This window comes from Chrysemys picta, chromosome 3, assembly GCF_011386835.1.
Source record: "Chrysemys picta bellii isolate R12L10 chromosome 3, ASM1138683v2, whole genome shotgun sequence".
Taxonomy (NCBI): Eukaryota; Metazoa; Chordata; order Testudines; family Emydidae; genus Chrysemys; species Chrysemys picta.
The window spans coordinates 89,744,080-89,765,100 of record NC_088793.1 but is presented as its reverse complement, the minus strand read 5'-3'; the positions used below and the strand labels follow the sequence as shown (position 1 = coordinate 89,765,100).

Here is a 21,021-nt window from a genome sequence, read left to right as displayed (position 1 = left end):
TGGCCTTTTTGATTATCAGCCTGGTCTTTTCTCCTCGTAACCCAATATAATTCATGAACAGAGTCCAATTAGGATCACCAATTTTCTATACAACAAATGATTTAAATATGTAATCATCTTGTGATAAAACATTAATCTGCTTGACTTCCCAAAGCATCTTTCCAGCATTTCAAGAGGATATACCTTGCTGCCAATACATTCAATTTATTTGGCACTTCCATTTGGAAAGTGGATATGGGAAACCTTCCATTGGCAAGTACAAATGATCTTCCGATAATGTTGTCACAATTACTTTATATTGAAGTAAAACATGTGCTGAAATTTGCCAACATGTACCAAGCATCAGACAGATTGTTGCCTCACAAATCTAATTACCGGTAGTTACTTTTTATTTATTTTTTTTTTTAAGTAGGGGGGAGAAGGGTATTAAGTAGTACTATTGAGAGTACATTTTATGAAATCTTAACCTCCATCAATGTTAGAACAGACATCCCTACGAGACAAATAACTTGTTACCCACTTACCTCTTCATACATCCAATGAACATAAACCCTTAGGTTTGCTTTATAGGAGTTTAGACAAACAATACAAGTTAAATACCTGAGTCTTGGACAGTGACGTATTAATAAACTTTTCATATTATTGTATCAGAGACTATCTAGCCATGAGTATAATAAGATTTTTAATAACCTCAAAATCTTTGGATGGCTAGAGATGGATTTGGGTGGTAAATTTGGATTTCAGTCATCCAGTTTTAATTTTGCAAGTCCAGCCTGCAAACCACCCTGCTTTTAGTTTTGGATTCACAATCTACTTTTACAGAAAGCAGTGACAGATTCCAATTCTTCTTAGGCAGGTACTACAAAGGTTATTAGACTTCCAAGAAACACCAAACATAGGAATTCAATTAATGGAAAAAATGTCAAATCAGAAGTGAATTAAATGCAGCCAGAGTAAAAAAAATAAGGAAAAATCAGAACAAAAAATCATGGATGCTGAGCTCAGAACGAAGATTTATTTTCTTTCACAATTTTTTCACCATTTTTAAAAACAATCATCCATAGTTGAAAAATATTCTATAAACAAAACAAATAATTGACTCCTACTCACAGAGGAAGAAAAATATATATAATTAAAACAACAGTGTAAAGTACCCAGAAGTCTAGTCCTCTTTTGCCAGTACAAATACTGTAATGGCCATCAGCTGTGAGCAGGAAAAGAAAGTTTTCTGGTTTCAGATAATCTTCCTTCTTGAATTTGATGTTTAGTATACAGAAAGAATGACAGTTGATTAAGAATTTCAGCTTTTTAATATGTTGCCATTTAAGTTCAATAACCATGACCTGTTGTGTTTTTTAAAATATTTAAAAAGACAATCAAGAACGAAAAAAATTAGAAGTGTGTCCTTTAAACCTGAGGTCCTGAAACTATGGTCCATAGAGTGCTTACTGATAATACTTGGAGAGTTGGTGCATACTCTCCTTATCTTCAGTGGAACTGCATGAATAGACAGCTAAAAATACTCTACATACTTTCATAATATCAGTTGTCTATATGCCCAATTGCTTTCATCACTGCAGAAACATAAAGAAAATGCAAATGTGAGAGGCGGTGTCTGGGAAGGATGAATGAAAAGGAAACCGGTCCTCTAGGTACTCTATGAATTAAACTGACAGGTTTCGGAGTAGCAGCCGTGTTAGTCTGTATCCGCAAAAAGAAGAACAGGAGTACTTGTGGCACCTTAGAGACTAACAAATTTATTAGAGCATAAGCTTTCGTGGACTACAGCCCACTTCTTCGGATGCATATAGAATGGAACATATATTGAGGAGATATATATACACACATACAGAGAGCATAAACAGGTGGGAGTTGTCTTACCAACTCTGAGAGGCCAATTAATTAATTAAACTTTTTTTTTCTCTTAATTAATTGGCCTCTCAGAGTTGGTAAGACAACTCCCACCTGTTTATGCTCTCTGTATGTGTGTATATATATCTCCTCAATATATGTTCCATTCTATATGCATCCGAAGAAGTGGGCTGTAGTCCACGAAAGCTTATGCTCTAATAAATTTGTTAGTCTCTAAGGTGCCACAAGTACTCCTGTTCTTCTTTTTATGAATTAAACTGTGGTCCACATTAGGGCTGGTGGAAAGTTTTCCATCAAAATTAGGTTTTCACTTAAATAAAAGTGTTCACAAAATGTCTGCTTCCCACAGAAAATTTACTTTTTCAATTAAAAAAAAAACAAAACAAAACCTGAAAACTGAAATGCTCTAAATACAGCCACATTGCCTCATGGGATTTGTAGTTCAGTTGTCTTATGTCCTCATTCTCCTCTGTGGGTTAGGTTTCCCTCCAGACTACATCTTCCATGATACACAATGGTCAGGGATTCCTGTGATACATTTCCTCCCCTTACTAAAAGGGGGCCATGGTGCACCATGGCAGATTGTAATCCTATCAGGGAGCCTGGCCTATAGAAAAGAATGGGATATGAGGCACTCAAACTACAACTCCCATGAAGTACTGGAGTAGCAGTTCAGAACTGAAATATTTTGGATTTTGGCCAAAATAAAAATAAAAATTTACCATGGAAAATTTAGACAAAAATGATTTTTTTTCATTTTTCTGTGGAAGAAAACTCCATTTTTCAACCATCTTTCATCCACACTGTGTAAATGTTCACAAATTTCTGCCTTAAGCTTTAGAAAGCATAATGTTAAAATAAAATTTGTCTTAACTTTTTAATTTGCTCACTTCTACAAGGCGAGAAATATAATTAATACATTTCCCCTAATTAAATATCTCACATAAATTAATCTTAAGGACTTTGAACTAGCAAAATGGCGAGAAATACTTTTAAACTAGTCATGAGTTTTGTAACAATGATTCTTACAACATACTATTAAATATATTCTATGAAGTAATTTTGAAAGGGATTCTTTCAGATACTGCTGGCAAACTATCAAAAATTTACCATTTTGAAAATGATACAAAAAGGAGACAGAAAAACTCCATTAGTTTACACAAAAAGGGCCTATAGATATGGATCAACTCTGTTAAAATCATACTTGGTAATAAACAGAAAATGTGGAAGCAGAAATTAATGAACCAAAACTGGTGTGTCACATTTTAGGCCTACTTTGACAAAATAGTGGACAAAATAATGAGGGTGGGCTTTTCCAACCACTCTTCCCTGTGAGGTTCCTTAAAAAAAAACAAAAAAAAAAAACACTTTTTGTGAGGGGTGGGGAATAGGGAAGAACAGACAAAGACAACTAGAGCATCACTGTCATGGCTGCCATCCCCATCACCTCCTGGGACCCCGAACCTTCTTCATTCTAATCCTGAGGGGATATCCTGACCAGACTGGTCCAGAAAAGGATCCAGATGACATCAGCACCTGTATCAATTCCAGCTAAATCCCAGACATCATCTGAGATTAAACAAGATCGGACTTTAACAGCAGCAGCAAGAGGTCCAGCTCATTTCAACTAACCTCTTCTCTTCTAACCAAAAAAACCCCAACAACAGCTGCTACCATCTTTGATACCATTTAAGAGACTGTCAAACTGGGGGGTGGGGGGGTGGGGGGGGGAAGGAAGAGGTCCCACTATAGGGAGAGAGAACAAGAAATGTTGTTACAAAAGCTTTACTTAATACTTTACATTTCAAATGCTTTTACAATTTTTCCTTCTTCTCTATATCTTTAATAAAAGGTTAAGAATATTTTAATGGTGCATTTGCCATGGTACTAAGTGGCTAATGTCCCTGTATACCAAACCCTGGATCTTGTTTAACACTACTTAATGCTGGACAGTGACTGGGTCATGTTAACACCTTAGACCCATTTCATAGAATCATAGAAGATTAGAGTTGGAAGAGCCCTCAGGAGGTCATCTAATCCAACCCCCTGTTCAAAGCAGGACCAACACCAACTAAATCATCCCAGCCAGGGCTTTATCAAGCCGGGCCTTAAAAACCTCTAAGAATGGAGATTCCACCCCCCGCCTAGGTAACCCGTTTCAGTGCTTCATTACCCTCCTAGTGAAATAGTTTTCAGGAAGGAATTTTCGTCCAGAGCAGATTGGCAGAGGCCCTTGGGGGTTTTCGCCTTCCTCTGCAAAGTGGGACACGGGTCACTTGCTGGAAGATTCTTTGCACCTTGAAGTCTTTAAACCACAAGTTGAGGACTTCAATAGCTCAGACATAGCTCAGGGATTTGTTACAGGAGTGGGTGAGTGAGATTCTGTGGCCTGCATTGTGCAGGAGGTCAGACTAGAAGATCATAATGGTCCCTTCTGACCTTAAAGTCTATGAGTCTATAATATCCAACCAAGACCTCCCCCACTGCAACTTTCCAATTTCTACAAATTTCCAATATCACACCATGCACCCAATGGAAAATATAAGATAGAAGATATAGAAAGGTATTTTTATGAACATCTGGTCATTATTTGTGAAATACATTCTGGTATCATCCACTTGCAACACTAAACAGTTGTTTTGCTTAGAACCTCTCTACCATATCTTTTCTTTTTTTAAAAATATATTTTAAAACTAGTTGAGAATATTTTAAAATAAAGTACATTTCTAATAAACCCCTATACATTCTGACAAACACTAAGCCACATCTCTACCCAGCAACTAAATACTGAAGTAACATAAGTATCAACAAAAAAGCAAAACTATTATATTTTCAATGTATAACTTAATTTTACACAATCCTTTAAAAAGTTATATTTAACTGAAAATATTTTGGTTTAATGTTTGTACCCATTCAATAGACTCAAGAAATCTATTCTTAGCAGATATAGTCATACACATTAATAGAAAGTCAGTAGAAAAACTTTATCTACCTCATTTCACAAATCAAACTGTCTATACTATGGAACCACATACCTTCCAATTCCAATAAATATGAACCACAGTGTTATAGCATTTGTAATTAATAATAAAAACCATTGTCTCCACCTCTTATTAAAAAAAAGTGAATAATAATCTTTCAGAGAAACAGCATCACCGTACTAGTAATTCTAGGCAAAATTAGAGGGGTAGGAATGTTCAGTGTTCAATCAATGACATAACTTGATTTGCTGAATACTCCCTTAATATTTTGTCTTTTTTTTGTCTTGCTAAAAATAATAGTTAATGCAGGTACATATTTGTACACAATGTGCATGCATAAATTACAGTATTCCATTCTACCTTTCACCCCCACTCCTCCATTCATGAGAAAGAGTCAATTGTTTTTTTCTTTTAAGTCACAGTAATTCAGTAAGATAGCACCCCAAAAGTGTTATGAAATCCATCAAAATGCTTAAACTGAAGGCAGGTAGAGTGTTCAGAGTTATACTGAAATGGCTAACATGCATAGAATACATTTTTATTTCTAATGAAGATCAATTTGAGTAACAAAGAAAATGTAGACGTTTCTGCTTCAGTAAATATATAAATAGACTTAGATTAGATTTTTATTGGTAAATGACAGGAAATGTTGATTTCCCATTACAGACACAAACCTATGAAAATATATTTACATCGATGAAAATCAATATGTATAGACAGGCAACGTAAGTAAAATGCTGCTTGAGAATGTAGAGACTGATTAAGAATATTTACTTTGTATATTTTTACATGTGATGTTGACAATTTGTGATGTAATGGTTATAGAGTTTTAACTTTTGAATCTCAACATCTACTGCCATTAAATAATTATTGCCTGATTCCCCATAATTTCCTGCAACTATGAAAATTTAAACCAATATGAATAAAAATCCTTAAACCCCACAATTTTACACAACTGTGAAAATTTAGATCAATCAAAAGTTTTTAAAAATATCTTAAAAATAAACACTGATATTATCCGGTGAAATTATTTAAAAAAAATATAAAAAATTTAATTCTGCCAAGCCTATAAATATTTTCAGCCTAGTGCAGTAAGCATGTCTTGAATTAACTCGCCTACCTTTAAAAGCTGAGGTTTTATAGTTATGCTGTATAGCAGCAATCACATCTTTCCAAAAGTTGTATTTTGTCTGTCTGTCATGCTGTAAGAGTAATAAATAAATAAACACACACGTCAGGTATCAGTTTTTATATGAGCAAATAAAGTGAATGTTATTAATAAACAACAATTATTTGAAAGCAAAGCGTTATGGCCTGGGACTCACGAGATCAGGATTCAGCAGGTGCCATCTTAGACAAGTCACTCAGGTCCAGATTTTTAAAGGATTTTAAAGGTATTTAGGCATTACTAAGCTCAGCATTGCCACTCTTTTCTGACTTAGGCCTGGTCTACACTACAGACTTATATCGGTATAAAAATCCACACCCCTCAGCAACATAGTTACACACTGACCTAGCCCCCCACTCTCCCTCTCGTAGACAGCGCTATGTCAGTGGGAGAGCTTCTCTAGCCAACACAGCTATCACCTCTCGGGGAGGTGGATTAACTAAGCCAACAGGAAAGCTCTCTCCCATCAGTTTACAGCATCTTCATTGAAGTGCTACATTGTTTTCTGTACAGCACACAATGACTCAGCCAACAATGTATCTTTCTACTCTCCTAAGGACTTTACAATCTACTTGCATAGCTCCCTTCAAATCCTAGGTCTGGTCTATACTACCCGCCTGAATCGGCGGGTAGAAATCGACCTCTCCGGGATCGATTTATCGCGTCCCATCGGGACGCGACAATCGATCCCCGAATCGGCGCTCTAACTCCACCAGCAGAGGTGGTAGTAAGCGCCGCCGACAAAAAGCGGCAGAAGTCGATTTTGCCGCCGTCCTCACAACGGGGTAAGTCGGCTGCAATACGTCGAATTCAGCTACGCTATTCACGTAGCTGAATTTGCGTATCTTAAATCGACTCCCCGCTGTAGTGTAGATGTACCCCTAGTGACTTCCCCACCCCACCCCAGATACTTCTTTTTAAAAAGATTTCCAGAAGTATTGTCGCAGCAGCTATCACTGATAATAGTATTTGTACAGACAGGAACCCTCCATAAAAAAAAAAAAAAAAAAAATACACTTTCACCATTCTTAGAAGGATCTATCTATTCTAGGAACTGACAGCAGAAGAGTGTCTGCTGATCTCAATTGCCATGTTAGGATATAGGGAGAGAAGCAGTTTCCTAAATACCTGAATCCCAGAGCATTAGAGATTGTAATTAGTTCCTTGAAATACATGCAGAATCAAACAAGCGGTCAGTACACACCACAGAGTAAAGATGTTCCCATGTTCATAATGACCAGTCACAGAAGGTAAACGGCAGCAGCATGCAGGCAATATATTCCGAAATAGTTTTATTTTTTTAAGCTAGCCAATAAAGCTTAATGTTTGAGATATAATGTTGCTGTATTATAAAAATGAATTTTTGTTGGAACCTCTCAACATGTTGGTTAGCATGGCTTTTGATACAATGGTTAACATGATTTCAAGGGACTGCCTTTGAGATCTTTACCTGCTACCCCAAATTTGTATTCAGATGGGAATAAAGACCCATTCATTAATGCTACAGGGCTGTATAGTGCTAGAAAAATCAATACTTTGGCAGTTAATACCAACTTAATGTCTACTACTCCAAACATGGATTTGCATGAGGGCCCTATATATGGTCTGCTGCTGGGTCTTGGGGGAAATGAAGGATTTGATTTTGATTTTGCTTTGATAGCCAGCAAGTTGCAACCTATCAGGGTATCCTTCATGCATCACTTCCAGGTCGTATACCAGCAGCTAAGCAGTGCTGCTGTAGAGAGTTCATTATCCTACACTGGCTTTATATTCCAGGGATTGGAAAGTTTCAGCGCTGTGGTTTTTTAACTTAAATTTTATTGTCTTTTTCAGCAAGTTGACCCAATAATGATATAGAATATGAAAACATGATCCAGTAGCCAAGTAACATAATTTCAAATTCTGAATAACCACCACCAACCCAATTATACATAGCAGGTTCCCTGGAATACAGTGAACACGTACAGTGAGATGAAGAATGATCCAGTAGTTAGGGCACTAGCCTTGGACTTGCAAGATCTGGGTTCAATTACCTGTTCAGCCACAGCTCGCCTGTGTGACCTAGGGGAAGTAATTTATTCCCTGCTTCAGTACTTTCCTATTTAACAGGGATGTTGTGAGGGTAAATACATCAAAGATTGTGAGGCGCTCTGATTCTATGATAGTCTGATAATGGGTACGCTTCCTTTAAACAGAGATAAAGCTCAGAAGAGATTAAGTATCGCAGTGTCATTAACCAGCACAGAGACTTAACTATAGCAATAGAGGGATACCACCATACTTCACTGTTGAAAGGATCTGTTTTTTATTAAAAAACATCTACAAGTTTCAACCTCCATGCGCTCTTCAATGCAAATGAAATCTGAGAGCATTACCTTCAGGAAGAATTTAAGATATACTGTCTTATACTCCTGTCTGAGTAAAAAGCTCTAGATATTCATGTGACTGCAGTAGAGATATTGTCATCTAGAATTTAATGAGTGGTTATGTTTAGCACCTGAAAAATTTAAAATGATTCCACCTCTAGAGGTGTATTCCTAGGTATACACATATCTGTAGCATGTAGAGTTAATGTGTATTGAAAGTTTTCAATTTGAAGATTTAACCTTCTGAACCCACTTAACTATCTGCCTTCATTAACAAGTCACTTGTAAGAGTTACACTTTATCATATTTCAATTTCCAATTAGTTTTTAAGAATACCGTTCTGAGTGTAAGAAAAACTAAGGCAGACAAGCACTTAACTATTCTTATGCTAGCTCTTTGTGCCCTCTGGTGGAGACAGAGTATATTTTGACCACTCCATTTGTCCTGATTGTTTTAGTACAGGGGTCTCACCAATCCCCCCGCCCCTCTGCCTACCTGCGGGATTGCCCCCTGTGGCGTTGCGAGCCCTGCGCCGCACTGTGAAGCAGCTGGCAGCATGCCCCTTTGGGTCGGGGGGGAGGGGTAAGGAGGCAGAGGGCTCCTGCATTGCCTCCTTCCAGGAACCGCCCCCCACAGCTCCCATTGACTGGGAACAGGGAACCGCGGCCAATGGGAGCTTCGTGGGAGGTACCTAGAGGAGTGGCAAGAGCAGCGCACACATGGAACCCTGATCCCCGCCCCCTCCCCCAGGGGCTGCAGGGACACGGTTCCAGCTGCTTCCTGGAACGGAGCGGTGTGGGGCTGTGGGCCAGGGCAGGCAGGCAGGGAGCCTGCCCTGGCCCCGTTGCGCGCTGCTGCCACCCCGGAGCCGCTCTAGGTAAGCAGCACCGGGCTGGAGCTCGCACCCTGAACCCCTCCTGCAGCCCAACTCACTGCCCTGAGCCCCCTGCCACATCCCACACCTCAACCCCCTGCCCTGAGCCCCCAGCCACATCCCACACCCCAACCCCCTGCCCTGAGCCCCCTTCCACATCCCGCACCCCTCCTGCACCCCAACTCCCTGCCCTGAGCTCCCTGCCACATCTCATACCCCTCCTGCACTCCCTGCCCTGAGCCACCTGCTGCATCCTGACCCCCTGCTGTACCCCTCACCCTCTTGCACCCCACCCAACTCCCTGCCCTGAGCCCCCTGCCACATCCCACACCCCTACCCTCTTCCTTGAGCCCCCTGCCACATCCCGCATCCCTCCTGCACCCCAATGCCCTTCCCTGAGCCCCCTGCCACACCCTGCACACCTCCTGCTCCTCAACTCCCTGCCCTGAGCCCCTGCTGCACCCTGCACCCTTTCTGCACTCCCTGGGGGCAGTGTTGGGGTGAGGACTTCGGGGAAGGGGTTGGAATGGGGCAGGGAAGGGGTGGGAAGAGGTGGGACAGGGGCAGGGCCTAATAGAAGGGGTGGAGTGGGGGCGGGGCCAGAGGCAGCGAGGGGGGGTGTCAGTGATGCGGCCCTCGGTTCAATGCACTAGTCCTCATGTGGCCCTCGTGGTCATTTGAGTTTGAGACCCATTTTAGTAGAATACCTACATACACTGTAGAATTGGAATGCAAAGGTCCAACCCAATTTATATTTCACTTCTTAGCATAAGTGTCAAGACAATTCATTATTCAACATGGTACTTTGTGTATTTAGGGAGGGGAGGGAAGAGAGAAGAGCAGAGACAGAAAACGAATAAAACAAGTAGCAATATTTTTCTTTTCTCTTAATTGACCTTGAAATTATGTAGCTCTTACCTTGTCTAAACAATCCACAATCCTTGCACAAAGAAGGGCTCCTGGCAGGTCAAAATAATTATCATAGCAATAATATTTAGCTGCAAAAGAAAGAAAAGTTGTTTTAAACTATTGTGTATATTTTAACTGGGGGAAAAGTCTGTGTTTAAATGGTTAATTTTAAAGTTCCCATTGTGTTTTTACTGGGATTAGATATTGGCCATTGGCAAATCTACTATCATGTTACTTTTTTCATGACACTCTCTTTCTTTTTCTGGACATCATTCTATTAGAGGTAGAAAATTGCTACTCTTTAGCAAATTACTGACATTTTAAAAATAAATATTAAGCCTCTGAATGAGATCCTCACCAGTTCAGGCAAAAAGGGCCAGAGTCGTGTAACGGAGCTCTAAAAATATTGATGAGTCCTGCTGGGGGAAGATTCCCACAGTGCAGAACTGAGGAAGACAGTCAGAAGGCTACCTTTTGTGAACATCCTCACAAGTCCTGATGTAGGGGCGTATTAGGGGCAAGACTGCAGGCTACAGTGCTTTGGAGAGTCCAGGCAGCACTATGATCCATAGGACAGCCTGCTGTAACTCAGGCCAGGTCTACACTAACCCCCTAATTTGAACTAAGGTACGCAACTTCAGCTATGTGAATAACGTAGCTGAAGTTCGAAGTACCTTAGTTCGAACTTACCTCGGTCCACACGCAGCAGGCAGGCTCCCCCGTCGACTCCGCGGTACTCCTCTCGTCTAGCTGGAGTACCGCAGTCGACGGCAAGCACTTCCGGGTTCGACTTATCTCGTCCAGACAAGACGCGATAAGTCGAACCCAGAAGTTCGATCGCTCGCCGCCGAACTACCGGGTAAGTGTAGACCTACCCTCAGTCAGGCATCTTGGACTAAGTATACTGGGGGCCACTCCAGCCCTCAGAGCAGCCCAGAATATGCAAGGTGTAAAAGTGGCTTGAAGACATCAAAATCCCATTTTGGGGGCTGAGTTCATGCTGTGCCTTGTAGAGGAGCAGTGCTCTACTCCTGCAGGCATATAAGATATAGCTACCTAACGTAGGTAGTTATCTGTATACTTAAATGGAAGTACCCAAGATTAAAGCTATGGATAAGATAATGACCTTCATCCTGCAAACTCTTATATTTTATTGACTTAAGCATTTTAAATCCTTATATATTTTGTGTGAAATCAGTGTTCCCAAAGGAGGCCAAGTTTATTTTATTTTTTAGTTAATAAAAAATGTATCAGAGCATCAAACCTCTGTGTACATTATAGATGACTGTAAAGACCAAAGTCCCTTATTTATCCACAAAATAGGTAAAGGGTATGAATGCAAGTTTCCCTCCTGAAATGGAAAAAAAAAAGCACCCCATGGAGAAGAGAGTATTTCAGTCTTCCAGGCCCATTCAGTCCTTTACATTTATACTTAGAGGCTGTCAATGACAGAGAGTCCAGAGTAGTGAGTCAGCAATGAGCAAAATTTGTAATGATCTGCAGACTGTTTGCCCTAAACAATGCAAGATGGTGGCGTGACATTGCACTCCATATGTTTTATGGAAATATGCTTATGAGTGTGAATATGATGTAACTGGAATATGCTTTATACAAAAGGTCTCTTGTAAGGTATCATAACAAAGGTTATAACCTACTGAATATATTCCTCCTATTTGTATGCATGTATCATTCTTGTATCTGAAGCTAGAAATATGAAGTATAACTCTGAGGTCCTATTGTAATTATGCAAAGTGTGGGCCATTAATGGTGGTTTAGACTCTTGATGGCTCCCATTGACTAGGACAATTGGTTGTATATGGTTTATTTACCTCAAGCCTTCCTGTGTAGGTGTGGGCCAACCCTGGAAGAATGGCGACTAGGGTCTTATAGTGACATGTGACCATGTCACATGATACTGGAATCCACCTTAAATCTGATACTTTTCCATTTAGAAGGAGGGGTGCAGATGCAGAGAGACAAAAGATTCTTGCCTTGTGCCAAAGCTATAAAAGGGAGTTGAGCAGGACAAAGTGGTCTGCAAGTCATGAGAAAACCCCTGCTTACCACCTGAGATGTCTGCTGAAACTTAAAAGGACTGTACCAGTGGAAAGGATTGGGCCCAGACTAGGAAGGTGTCTAGTCTGTGAAAGAAGCTTATTGGAACATCTCTGAGGGTGAGATATTACCTGTAATCAGTTTCTTAAAGTATTAGGCTCAGACATGCATGCTTTTGCTTTATTTTGCTTGGTGACTTACTTTGTTCTGTCTGTTAGTACTTGAAACCACTTAAATCCTACTTTTTATACTTAATAAAATCACTTTTGTTTATTAATAAACCCAGAGTAAGTGAATAATACCTGGAGGAGCAAACAGCTGTGCATATCTCTCTATCAGTGTTATAGAGGGCAGACAGTTTATGAATTTACTCTGTATAAAGCTTATACAGGGTAAAATGGATTTATTTGGGGTTTGGATCCCATTGGGAACTGGGTGTCTGGGTGCTGGAGATAGGTAACCTGATGAGCTATTTTCAGTTAAGTTTGCATCTTTGGGGACATGGACCAAACCCTGGGTCTGTGTTGCAGCAGGCTAGTGTGTCTGGCTCAACAAGACAGGGTTCTGGAGTCCCAAGCTGACAGGGAAAACAGGCTCAGAGGTAATTTCAGCACATCAGGTGACAGTCCCAAGGGGGTCTCTGTGACCAAACCCATCACAGGTGGTCTCAGTGTATTTCTCCAAGGAATACCGACCCACCCCAAAGAAAAGCTTTACAACCAAAACTAGACCACCAACTTGTTTCACATGGGGCAAACAGCAGTCAATCTTAATAACTTCTGTTCATTGCTGACATGGACTCAGTATGAACCTGAGAATTAAAGGTGGAAAACTACATATCTCTTTAGCAATCCCCAAGACACCCAGTCTCCTCCATTTTTCTAATATAACAATATTTTAAGTGTTTAAAGGAAAAACTGCATAACAACAGCAAGTATTGCAGTAGCCAAAACAGTTTCCAAGTCCATGAAGTCTCAGGTAAAGAAATTATTTATATTTACCTGAGCGGGAAACCATTCCACTGAATGTTTTAAAGTGTTTCCATTCCCTCCTGCCATAAATTTCCAAGATCTCTTCAGGAGTCATACTCTTCGTACCATGGCTTGCCCTAATTGATCATTGCGTGACAAAGGTTAAAAATATTTAAAATCACTCAAATTTCCTACAGTGCACATAGGTGTGTAATAAATAATCAAATACTGAGCTAGGCCATGTGATTGATCCCTCTCCCATTTCCTCTCCACTGAGTAATTTGTACTTGGGGAAAAGGGAGAGGTCTCTCTCAAATGCCAGGCTTGATTCTCTCACAACCCAGAAGATACAGAATTTCTCTGATAAATCAATAGTGCCTTGCTGAAAATAAGATCACCAAATCTACCCTTTCATCTAAGGACATTTTCTTTAATGATACAAATGATTTTCCTCTGGTCTGACTAAAAGGAATAAGATCTGGGAAAGAAGTATATTTTTCTGCCATTAACATCAATATCTTTTGCAGCAAGTAATATGCCCCTCCAAACTGAGATCATAACCACTAGTCTTTTCCTTGTAAGGATTCTTAACGGCAGTGAGCACTCCCATAGGCCCTTGGTCAAAAGGACCATCTTTTATATTAATTTCAAACATATATGGATATCTTCTATAATAGATCCAGTCACATTATTTTCAGGAGTGCCAAGAATCCATGTTTTGTGCCCAATTAACATATCTGGGGGGAAAATATGTAATTTCATCCGAAGAAGTGGGCTGCAGTCCACGAAAGATTATGCTCTAATAAATTTGTTAGTCTCTAAGGTGCCACAAGTACTCCTGTTCTTCCTTCTGCAGTATGTCAGCATTTTTTTCTGGACAGTACTGTGTGATTAGCCATTTTGGACTCTAATCCAGTGATGAGCTAAGCGCAGGAAGGTCCCTATATCCATGTAGAATTCATTACAGAAGTACTGCTTCTTTTACAGTCAGCGTCTGATCCTCATCCGTTGTGTGTAAAAGGTTTGTCCTGATCAGTTAGCTTATGAAAAACCTCAATTTTTCCCCATAGAGAAGCTAAGGTGCATTCAGAAAAATCACTTCTCTTTGTTGTGATCTCAAACACTCCAATGTCTTTCCTAGCATCTCTTCCCATAGTGCCAGAAGAGTCATGCTCCCATATAACTAGGGCCCTAACAAATTCATGGTCCATTTTGGTCAATGTCATGGTCATGGGATTTTAAAAATGATAAATTCCATGATTTCATATATTTAAATCTGAAATCTCAAGGTGTTGTAACTGTAGCAGTCCTGATCCAAAAGGGAAAGGGAGGGGGATCACAAGTTTATTGTAGGAGGGTCGTGGTATTGCCACCCTTACTTCTGCGCTGCCCTCAGAACTGGACGGCCAGAGAGCAGCAATTGCTAGCCAGGTGTCCAGCTCTGAAGACAGCACCACCTTCAGAAGCAGCGCAGAAGTAAGAATGGCATGGTATGGTATTGCCACCCTTAATTCTGCACTGTTGCTGGTGGTGCTGCCTTCAGAGCTGGGCGCCCGGCCAGTAGCCACCGCTCTCCAGCCACCCAGCTCTGAAGGTAGTGCAGAAGTAAGGGTAGCAGTTCCACGACTCCCTACAATAACGTGCAAAATCCTCCTTTCCCCCCCTGCAATTTTGTGTTGGGACCACTAGTTTGAGAAATGCTGGTCTTCCCTGTGAAATCTGTATGGTATAGGGTAAAAGTACACAAAAGACCAGATTTACTGGGGGAGACCAGTTTTCATGGTCCGTGATGCATTTTTCACAGCCATGAATTTGCTAGGGCCCTACATATGACAGTCTTTTACAAATTTTCTTTGTCTTGACTTCTACATATTGTGCTAAAATCACTGCTTAAATTCTTCCCTTCACTTGTTTAGCGTACGACACACACCTCAGGCCCTGAACTATTTAGGCACAGTGGAAAAGGAATATATCAATCATGAATGGTATGGAAAAAGAGAATAGGGACGTGTTATTTATCCTTTCACATAACACAAGAACTAGGGGGTCACCCAATGAAATTCATAGGTAGCAGGTTTAAAACAAACAAAAGGAAATACTTCACACAACATACAATCAACCTGTGGAATTCATTGCCGGGGATGTTGTAAAGGCCAAAAATATAACTGGGTTCAAAAAGAATTAGATAAGTTCATGAAGGATAGTTCCATCAATGGTATTAGCCAAGATGATCGGGGACACAACTCCATGCTTTGGATGTCCCTAAACCTTCAACTGCCTGAAGCTGGGATTAGAGGACACTGGATGGATCACTCAAAATTGATCATTCTATTGATTCCTTCTGAAGCATCTGGCCACTGTCAGAAGACAGGATGCTGGGCTATATGGACCATTGGTCTGACCCAGTATGGCCATTTTTATGTTCATGTAGTATCTGTGTTAACTTTGAATTATCTGAATTTTGTTACTCTGTATGTGTGACTCTGGCGGGGGGGGGGGGGGGGGGGGAGGAAGGGGAGGGGGAGAAGAGAGCTTAACATTATATAAGATACCTTGTTTGTGGATATTCATCCCACTTCTCAAATTTGCAATTAAAGTTAGTTTTTGGTATTCTCAGTGTTTACATAAATCATATGTAGAGGAGGCAGAAATTTTGCAAATTTCTGAATTTTGAATTTGGAAAACAGTAGAGTTTTGCAACATTTTATGTTTTACCACCTCAAATTACAAACTTTCCTATGACTTTTATAGCTAATAATGACAAACGGCTTTGTCCACCAGCTATCTAATCCTACTGTTTTTTAGACCCCAGCCCTGCAAAGACATAAGTATGCACATAACTTTGCACACTGTGATTAGTCTTATTGAAGTCAATGACAATATTTCGAGTGCATAAAGGTAAGTACAGGATCAGGGCCTATGAATACAGTAGCTTGACACATTGGGTGAACAAAGCAAAATTAAGTATCAGAGGGGTAGCCGTGTTAGTCTGAATCTGTAAAAAGCAACAGAGGGTCCTGTGGCACCTTTAAGACTAACAGAGGTATTGGGAGCATAAGCTTTCGTGGGTAAGAACCTCACTTCTTCAGATGCAAGTCCCTTCTGATGCAAGTGAGGTTCTTATCCACGAAAGCTTATGCTTCCAATACTTCTGTTAGTCTTAAAGGTGCCACAGGACCCTCTGTTGCTTAAAGCAAAATTAGTTTCAATAACTGTACCCACTCTAAGAGTCCTATCTGGAAAAACAAGTAGTACATCAATTTCCACTGACAGCATCAACTAACATAGCAGGAAAATCATGAAGGAGTGCAGTAGCAAAAGCATTAAGCAGTTAAGAAAGAGAGAGATCTTCCAAACTAGCAAATAAAAGCAACTTTTATTGTGCCATTATTTATAAAATGGATGGGTCACCAAAAAGTTACACATGTACATTTAAAACAGATTGCGCACAAAGTTACACATGTTGCACTTAGCTTCTAATGTAAAAAATAAATACATATGGTGATTAGTGTTCTAAATATTTAATAGTTGTCCCAATTATCAGAGGCTGGCATTTAAAAAAAGTATGCAATCTTTTTTTATCTGTCTAGCCATAAAAATTAATCAGTATTACCTCAAAATTGTTCCATCTCCAGCAAGCTTTAAAAAGTTTCCATCTTCCAGATCCAATGCCAATCCTTTACAGCTAAAATTCAGTTTATTTAAAAGAAGAAACAAGAAAAGTAGTAATTAGATAAGAAATTATACCAGAGTGATAATGAAGCATATATCAGACTGCCCAAACGATATGCAGTTATAACAAGTATGCAACTTTACCACACAAAGAGAGGCCTTGATCCTCCAAACACTTCCACATGTGAGTAACTTTATATATGCAAGTAAACATATGAGGTGAAATCCTAGCCACACTGAAGTCGGTAGCAAAACTCCCACTGACTTCACTGGGGCCAGGATTACTCTGAGTTCAAGGAGATTACTCACATGAACAAATTTATTATAAGTGTTTGGAGGATGAGGGCCTAAATTTCTACAGCCAAGGTATGTGCATGTTAGCCAGTTTTTAATATAAAGGAAAAACAACATCTAACTGGTTAATATTAGGTAGTAACTTGAGCTCACTACTAGCTAGACTGGACAGATGAGGTCCTACCAACCCAAACATTAACTGTTGTTTTACTGGAGTTCAACATAAAGGTGAAACATAATTAGGACAAGAAACTGAGTAATGATTTAAGTTGTTTGGAGAAGCAAGGAATGAAAAACGCCACCGATGATTCCAGTGAGAAGGGACAGATAACTGCAGTCACACAGAATGAACTCTGGAATATTTAGAGCTTAGCAGATAGAAACCAAACCAAACATAATCACATTTTCAACTTTATTATCAGATACCCAGAGTGATGATGGAATGGTCCAGGTGAGGACAGAAATGAGTTCAGAGCCTTGAATATGTAATGTATGTTAGAACTATGCACAGGTAACACATACACACACACACACATGACTCAGGCCTGATGGCTATGCATGAGGTCAACCCCTGGGTCTACAAAAAGCCCCATTGACCTCAGTGGGACTCCACAGAGGTTCGGGGCTTAGCCAGCACAGATCAGATTACAGAACGGAGGTCTAGGCATATGGTTCTACCAGATATTTTTATGCCTCAGATGACTTGTAAGAAATGAGAAGTACCAGTCTGGTATAAATACAATTTCAACATATATCCTTCAAGCAGTGTATTGCGGTCCCAACAAACCCAGCCCTCTCTTATCCACGATATTGGTATATTAGTATTGTGATGTTTCAGTATATGAAAGTAACTTGGGACTTGTTTTTATCATCTAAAAAGTTGCCAAACTGTCAAATTGGGTCCTTTCTTCAACTTCTGGGAAGAAAAACTTACTCCAAATATAGATGTCTCACTCCAAATGAATAAACCAACCAAACAGAATTTTAGCTGAAATAGGATCACATTTTTAAAAATCACATTGAAAACACTATCAAGGCTTTTAGGCCTCAAACAAAAACTACTATATTAGCTATTGTTTTGATTCAACATGTGCATCCGTATTATACTGCATCTATCTTTGGAACTGGAATGTGTTTTAAATGGCAAATCTAGTGCCCAGAGACCAAGGTTTTTATAGAAGTCAATATCTTGCCTGTTCACTAATGAAAAATATTAGAGTGGCAGGAATTTATGACATGCACATGTGATGACATTGGCAAAACAACTCATGCATAGAGTTCCAGGACCCCAATTTGCTTGCTGCAAGACTCTGAGAAAGTCACTTAACCTCTATGCAATTCAGTTTCTCCCCACTATAAAATGAGGATAATGATATTTACCAAACTTTGTAAAATACTTTGGGATCTGTGAATGCAAATCTATATGTAAGGGCTAGGTATTTATTAGAGCTGGTTGAAGAATCTCAACATTTTCAAGGGGAGAGAATTCTAATTAAAAAAAATAAAATTTTGACAATTTTTTTTGAAAGCCTGAAATTAAGCAAATTTCAACCAGCTCTACTATTTATCATTTTGGAACCCTGTTGTTTCAATATAATTTGACTTTTTAAAACCACGATTTAGGAATATAAGATAGATTCTTTTGGTGGGATTCACAATCATGTCTCTTCAATATGACAAGTTATTTTCTCAGCCCCATAAAAAACTGTGACATCAAGGAAGTAAGACATTTCTAAAAATATTTACCAAAAGTCCCAGCTTTCTGGAGTTACAGTCAGCAATTCTTTATCATAACCCTTCTCGGTTACCAGGTAGCGGGCAAAACTATCATATATAAGCTACAAATGAGAAAAATAGTGAGAGGGAAAAAAAACGTTATTATATCAGTAAGAGAAACAATCCTTACCCACAATCTCAATAAGTAAAATGGGCAGTTAATAAAAGAAGAGCACAACTTATCCCTGCATGTATAAATTGAATGTTAATTTTAATTAAGTTCTAAATAATTATGATTATGAGTCACAGCAACAGTTAAAATACTGTTTGTTATTATTTCTGCAGTACAGTGAAATTTCAAGATTTAAGTAAATAAGCTTTATATCAAGCTCTATTAAGTACAACAGATTCAATTCTAACAATAGATCTTCTACAGCAAGTATTTACAGTTTTAGTCTGGCAAAAGTATATTAAAGCCAAAACATTGTAGAGTTGAATCTTTGTAGAGAACACAGTGAAAGCTGTATGCTACATCTGTGTTAAATGTATAGCAGTACATGGAAAAAAAACCTGTCAACTAGTCATTCCTTAGAGTAGGGGTAGGCAAACTACGGCCCGGGGGCTGCATCCGGCCCTCCGGACATTTTAATCTGGTTCTTGAGCTCCCGCCAGGGAGCGGGTCCAGGGCTTGCCCCGCTCTGATACTCCAGCCGGGGAGCAGGGTCAGGAGCTTGCCCCACTCCGTGCGGCTCCCGGAAGCAGCAGCAGCAGCATGTGACCCCTCTGGCTCCCATGTGTAGGGGCAGCCAGGGGGCTCCGCACGCTGCCTCCGCCCCAAGTGCTGCCCCTGCAGCTCCCATTGGCTGGGAACTGCAGCCAATGGGAGCTGCAGGGGCGGCACCCGCGGACAAGGCAGCACGCAGAGCTACCCGGTCACGCCTCTGCGTAGGAGCCAGAGGGGGGACCGCTGCTGCTTCTGTAAGCTGCTTGAGGTAAGCGCCGCCCAGAGCCTGCACCCATGCTCCCCTCCCATGCCCCAACCCCCTGCCCCAGCCCTGTTCCCTCTCCCGCCCTCTGAACCTCTCAGTCCCAGCCTGGAGCACCCTCCTACATCCTGAACTCCTCATTTTTGGCTCCACTCCAGAGCCCGGAACCCCCAGCCGGAGCCCTCACCCAACCTCTAATTTTGTGAGCATTCATGGTCCACCATACAATTTCCATACCCAGATGTGGCCCTCAGGCCAAAAAGTTTGCCCACCCCTGCCCTAGAGCCAGAAAAGGTTTAGTTCATACTAATCTTGTTGAGAGTGGAAGTAGGACTGTTGAAATGTTGCCATCTAAACTGTTTTTCGAAGGACAATTGGGTTTTCAACTAAATTACATTTTTCACAAAAAATGACTTCTCTCCATGGAAAACTTTGTTATTTCATTGAAAATTTAAGGTCCTAAATCAAAAAATGGCTCCTCATCATGGGAGCATAATGAACTGTACCTCTCATAGCTGGCTTACCAGTAAAAAGCAGGAGTCATCACAAATATAATTACTGAAAATCATCCTGCAACATTTTGTGGATGAAATAGGAACCAACGTAGACATTATAGATGGAAGGAAGAGGGAAGAGAGAAAAGAAAAGGGGACAGGGCATATGCAAACCTTGAAAAATAGAGTGTAAACTTGCAACCAGCTGGTATTTAGTGAAGAAACAAAAGTTGGTAAAATAACATGGGGAAAGCATCCAGAATAGTTGGGTATATTAGAACCCAAGAGGTGGCCATCCTACACTAAGGGAATTTTTATACTACAAACTTAAGTTGAACTATGTTAGGTCGACTTATAGCCACCACAGTAATTATTGCAGTGGCTCATGTCCACATTATCCTTCTGTCAGTGGTGCGCATTCTCACAAGGAGCACTTCCACTGATTTAAGAGAGACATTGTGGGGTCTGAGAGCCTGAGCTTTCAGCTCTGTGCACTGGTCCCTGCCAGGATCCCAGCTGCCCTCCTGGTTCTCAGCTCCCTGACGGAGCATGGCAGACAACTGAGTGAGAAACCCAGGTGCAGGGAGTTTGGGCAGCAGCCTGGCAGGGAGTGGGGAGCCAGGACCACGGTGGCAGCCTAGCTCTGAGCTGGAAGCCTGGCTG

At 40.4% G+C, this 21,021-nt stretch overlaps 1 protein-coding gene across 4 annotated transcripts in view; it reads right to left on the bottom strand.

Annotated features, from left to right (window-relative positions):
- The window catches only part of NT5DC1 (5'-nucleotidase domain containing 1), a 243,109-nt gene that overhangs the window by 214,974 nt on the left and 7,114 nt on the right, over positions 1–21,021 (bottom strand). For all 4 annotated transcript variants that reach the window (XR_010599584.1, XR_010599583.1, XM_065588356.1 and 1 more), the window contains exons 2-6: positions 18,909–19,000; positions 16,810–16,881; positions 13,227–13,333; positions 10,180–10,259; positions 5,974–6,055 (exon numbers count right to left, since the gene is read on the bottom strand). Coding sequence is in view for 2 of the 4 variants with exons in the window: in XM_065588356.1 (XP_065444428.1) it covers positions 5,974–6,055; positions 10,180–10,259; positions 13,227–13,333; positions 16,810–16,881; positions 18,909–19,000 (433 nt within the window). In the remaining 2 variants the exon portion in view is untranslated. The remainder of the gene's footprint in view (positions 1–5,973; positions 6,056–10,179; positions 10,260–13,226; positions 13,334–16,809; positions 16,882–18,908; positions 19,001–21,021) is intronic.